At 48.8% G+C, this 4602-nt stretch overlaps 1 protein-coding gene across 1 annotated transcript; it reads left to right on the forward strand.

The window, feature by feature from the left end:
- The first annotated feature begins 2414 nt into the window (after nucleotides 1-2414).
- Nucleotides 2415-3895, forward strand: LOC109732127 (annexin-like protein RJ4). Its single transcript, XM_020291326.2, has 5 exons — nucleotides 2415-2614; nucleotides 2741-2886; nucleotides 2975-3193; nucleotides 3278-3493; nucleotides 3599-3895. Exons 1-5 carry the CDS (start codon nucleotides 2539-2541, stop codon nucleotides 3893-3895), a joined length of 954 nt encoding a protein of 317 aa, XP_020146915.1. The 5' UTR covers nucleotides 2415-2538.
- Nucleotides 3896-4602: the final 707 nt, after the last annotated feature.

A 4602-nucleotide genomic window follows, 5' to 3' on the forward strand; every position in this document is an offset into this window, starting at 1 on the left:
AAATAGTGCAGGCGGCGTCGCCCGATCTAAGATCATAGGTTTTCACCCTGGAGAAAAACCGAGCTATCAAAACAATACCTTCAACAAGGCAATTGTTCGGCACAACCAATGAAGGCCAAACCTTAGGTTTTCACCCTGAAAGTCACGACTCGGCACTCGAGGAGCACCACCAAAAATGAAATGGTCCTGTGCTGCCGCCCCCACTTGACACTGCTGCTACTGAAAGTTATCAAACACCTGGCGATGGCCCCCTCCGCCTTACTGATCCTCCGATCTTAGCCATCAAGACTTCCTCCGACGTTGTCTGTGCCATGGAAATCGAGATGCCGACATGTCTCATGGTGTCAACAAACAACAGAGCTTCGCGTCGCGCTCTCCTGGAGCCATGCAGGCTGATATGGACGTGCACAACCAAATATTATCCGATCCAGATATCCTTGGGCAAGATCTCCGACAGTAGTTCCAGAACACGTCGACGACCAGATTGAGGAGGACCCTTCATGCAGATCGTTGCCGTGATGCAACAAGAGCACAAGGACCGCCGCCACACCACTGCCTCCACCACGCCGACGCCATCGCCGCCACGGCAGAGGACACCAGCACTCGCTGCACATAGCACGTGACTCCAGGCGCCAGAAGACGGAACCGGCACCAGCCATCACACCACGCCGGCCCGCCCGCCACCTTCTCCACGTAGCCGCCGCCGTGTCCACGCACCGCCACGCCCAAGGCCCGACCATCCGAGACGCCTCCACAATGCCCTGTGGGAGCGCCATGCTCCCCGCCCGCTCGCCACGCCCCACACCGTAGTCACCAGGGGAGGAGGGAGAAGGGGCCCCGCCGCCGCCGCCAGCTGTGCTTAGCCCGGCGGCGCCCTCCGGCTGCGGCGAGGGGAGGGGGAGGCAGGGAGGAGGTGCGAGTGATGGTGGCTAGGGTTTCGCCCAGCCGCCCACGAGGGCGACTTGGGTGATCCGTTTTGATGGTCTATCGGCTAAACTATTCATGGTCTATAGGGCTACATGGTAGTGTCATAACCGCTAGACTTGGGCCTCTACATGGGTTGTGGCTGCTACCGAGTGGTGACCACCGAGGTGGTTGGAGGGAGAGGAGGGGACATACATGGAGGGTCTCACGGGGAGTAGGGAGGTTCTTTTCTTTCCGAAACAAAGTACAAAATGCAGATGCACACATACACTCGTACCCTACCCCTATGAGTCCTTAGAGAGACCAGGCTAGTATATCTTGAGATTGACGAAATCACCGCAAGACTCAGATAGTCGACGGGAACGTCGTCTCGTACTAAACGAACATCACCAAAAAATCTTGAAATAAATCCATGGAAGATAATAAGGAATAACATGAACCCGAATGGGTTGGTTCCACCACAAGGAAGCTAATCATGTGAGAGACACACACAGTTCACGAGACTAAGAAATCTCAGGCAATTCCTTTAGCGGTTGCCTTCTTTTTAAACGGCCTCGCTGACAGTGGAAGTTCTACAAGGAGGCTTCAATAGGCTTAAGCCTACCCTCCAAAATCCTATTTCAGCAAAAGATACCACATGAGAATTATATTGAGGTGCTTTACATCATGCAACAATTGCAATGCATTTGGCAATTAGGCTTAGTAAATTGATGTTTCGAGCCTACCCTCCATTATCATGCTAGATTCGCCACTGCTTGTTGATGTCTGGCGACTGGCGTTTGGAAATTTTCTACCCTTTCACTTGTGTGGCAAGGCAAAGATAAGAGTCGGGCAGGTTGTTGAGATCTTATCTTGGTTATTCATTTGCAGTTTTCCCTATTTTTTATGTATGACTTAACTTGTAAAAAAAATTTGTAAAAATTTATATAGTAGGATAGTTTTCTAGGGTATTTTATTTATATAAGAAGCTCCGGGTTCTCCCTAGAAAAAAGAGGAAAAGTGTCGTAGGGTTCCTCTCCTATTAGACCATTACTATCATTTCTCTGTTAGAAAACCTTTGCATCTCCCAATGTATAGATGCTTAGATAAGGTGTTAAGTGCATGGAAAAGTTCATCAAATAAACTCCTCAATGCATAGGTGCTTACCTTTTTTAGCTAAATTTTGTTTAGCAATCAAACTCTCTCATACATAGCGATTTTGTAGGTCCGCATGCTTGACACCGTTTTTTCTGGGTCACCAAAGTGCTCTCTCTCCTTAATTAATTGCTATATGTCAGGTCAGTTTTTCATCTACGTGTTATTCTTAGCACTTTGTACACCGTGAAGCACTCAAAATGGCTAGTTTCGTTCTTCCCAAGTGTGAATTAAGTGATCTCTTTTTTGACACCTTTTTTTTCAGAACCATAAAGACCAGCTATAGCTGTAACATACAGTCTTAAATGGTTAACACTTAGTAAGCCAACGGCAACGTTGAATTACCAATCGGTTTCACCCATGGTTTTTATGCTCACTAACTTTTATTTTGGTGTTTCTTTTTCAGAGATCGCCTCCATATAAATGCCAGCGGAGCATGCGTGCTGGTGAAATCAGATTTGCAGGAGAAGAACGAGAGCGATGGCCACGATCACAGTTCCTCAAGTTGTCCCTTCTCCGGTTGAAGATGCTGAGGCGCTCATGAAGGCCTTCCAAGGTTATATTATCCCCGAAATTTACCTCGCTGTGTTGGTCTATCGATTTATTCTAGTGCACAGGTCCTGAATCCTGGTCATAACCTCGCAATATGTGTAGTGATGTTTGCAACATTTTTGTGGGTCAGGATGGGGCACTGACGAGCAGGCAGTGATCTACATACTAGCTCACCGGGACGCGGCGCAGAGGAAGCTGATCCGGCTGGCGTACGAAGAGAAATACGACGAGCGCCTCACCGACCGGCTCGAATCAGAGCTCTCCGGCGATCTTCAGGTGACATGACATCTCCAGAGAACACTAACGTTCAGAGCTTCCAGTTTTATTTTCTGAATGAACCAGCGAGCGAGCTTGGTGATCGCAGACGGCGATGGGCTACTGGGTACTCGACCCCACGGAGAGGCAGGCCGTGATCGCCAACGCCGCCACGAAATGCATCGACGAGGAGTACCCCGTGATCGTGGAGATCGCCTGCGCCAACTCGCCCGCCGAGCTCCTGGAAGTGAAGCGGGCCTACCACGCCATCTACAAGCGCTCGCTGGAGGAAGACGTCGCCGCTGGCGCCACGGGAAACCTCCGCAATGTATGATGGCTATCGCTAGAGCACGCGCCAAAGGAAACCTCTGTTCTGCAGACTAATGTCGGTCTCTGTCCCTGCTGTGTTCAGCTCTTGGTCGCTCTGGTGAGCGCCTACAGGTACGACGGCGATGAGGTGAACGGCGGGCTAGCGAGGTCGGAGGCGAAGATCATTCAAGCGGACGTGAAAAACGGCGTCACGGCGGATCACGGGGAGCTCATCAGGGTCCTAGGCACCAGGAGCAGAGCCCAGCTCGGCGCCACGTTCAACTGCTTCAGAGATGAGCACGGCACCACCGTCACCAAGGTCCGGTCACCACCCATAACCAAATTTTGCTCAATTTCTCCAGGCTTTGGATCAATTTGTTAGGCGAAGATGCCGTCGATAATGCCATCTGTATCCATCGGCTAGGCCCTGCTGCATGCCCCCGACACGACGGGCTACGCGCGTGCGCTGCGGACCGCGGCGAGGTGCATCGCCGACACAGACAAGTACTTCGCCAAGGTCCTGAGGAACGCGATGCACAAGTCGGGGACCGACGAGGAGAGCCTGCTCCGGGTGGTGGTGATGCGCGCGGAGAAGGACCTCAGGGGCATCAAAGACGAGTTCCACAAGAGGGCGTCGGTTGCCCTGGAGCAAGCCATCGCCAAGGAAACCTCCGGTGACTTCAAGACCTTCATCACGGCTCTTGTTGGGACTAGCCAATAAACCATATGCATCCAAAAAATAAGATCTCTGCTTTTTACTATCTTCCGTGTTGCAAGACTTAAGTATCTCAATTAATGAATAATGTCTAGGTAACTAGATATAATAGCTCGTGTGTTGCTACGGAAATTGGTTGCAATAAATTTTAATAATATCTGTTCAATTTGTCTAATTCACATCTAGATGTTTTTTAAGGATGTCAAATCTAAGCTCCCACAAATATATAATGCAGGAACAAGAAACAAAAAAAAAACTAGGACAAAAAAAATAGACCACAAACAGAGTGGACATCAGCTTAGATGTGACATAATTATGTCACATCTAGATGTGTCCTAGACAAACCCATATTTGTTTGTATGGAACAAGAATATTTGGATTAACAACATGGAAAATAAAACTAGTAATACATATGATTATTGAATTTTGTTATCATCGTATATCTGTATTTTCAAAAATATAATCGTATAGTTGAAACAGCTGAGATTTTTTTCAATAAAATTTTGTCACTCATAAGGTGACACCAACCACACCAGGGTAGCATCCTTCTCGCTCACATTTTTTCGATAAAGAGCATTCTTATTGACTCATATCATAGCATCGAGGAATACAATCATAATGAGTGCATACCCGACCAATGCATGCCTAGAATACACACAGCCAACACAAACACAAGATCACACCGGCAAGGAGCAATGCCCATGAATGAAAAA

This window comes from Aegilops tauschii, chromosome 2, assembly GCF_002575655.3.
Source record: "Aegilops tauschii subsp. strangulata cultivar AL8/78 chromosome 2, Aet v6.0, whole genome shotgun sequence".
Classification (NCBI taxonomy): Eukaryota; Viridiplantae; Streptophyta; class Magnoliopsida; order Poales; family Poaceae; genus Aegilops; species Aegilops tauschii.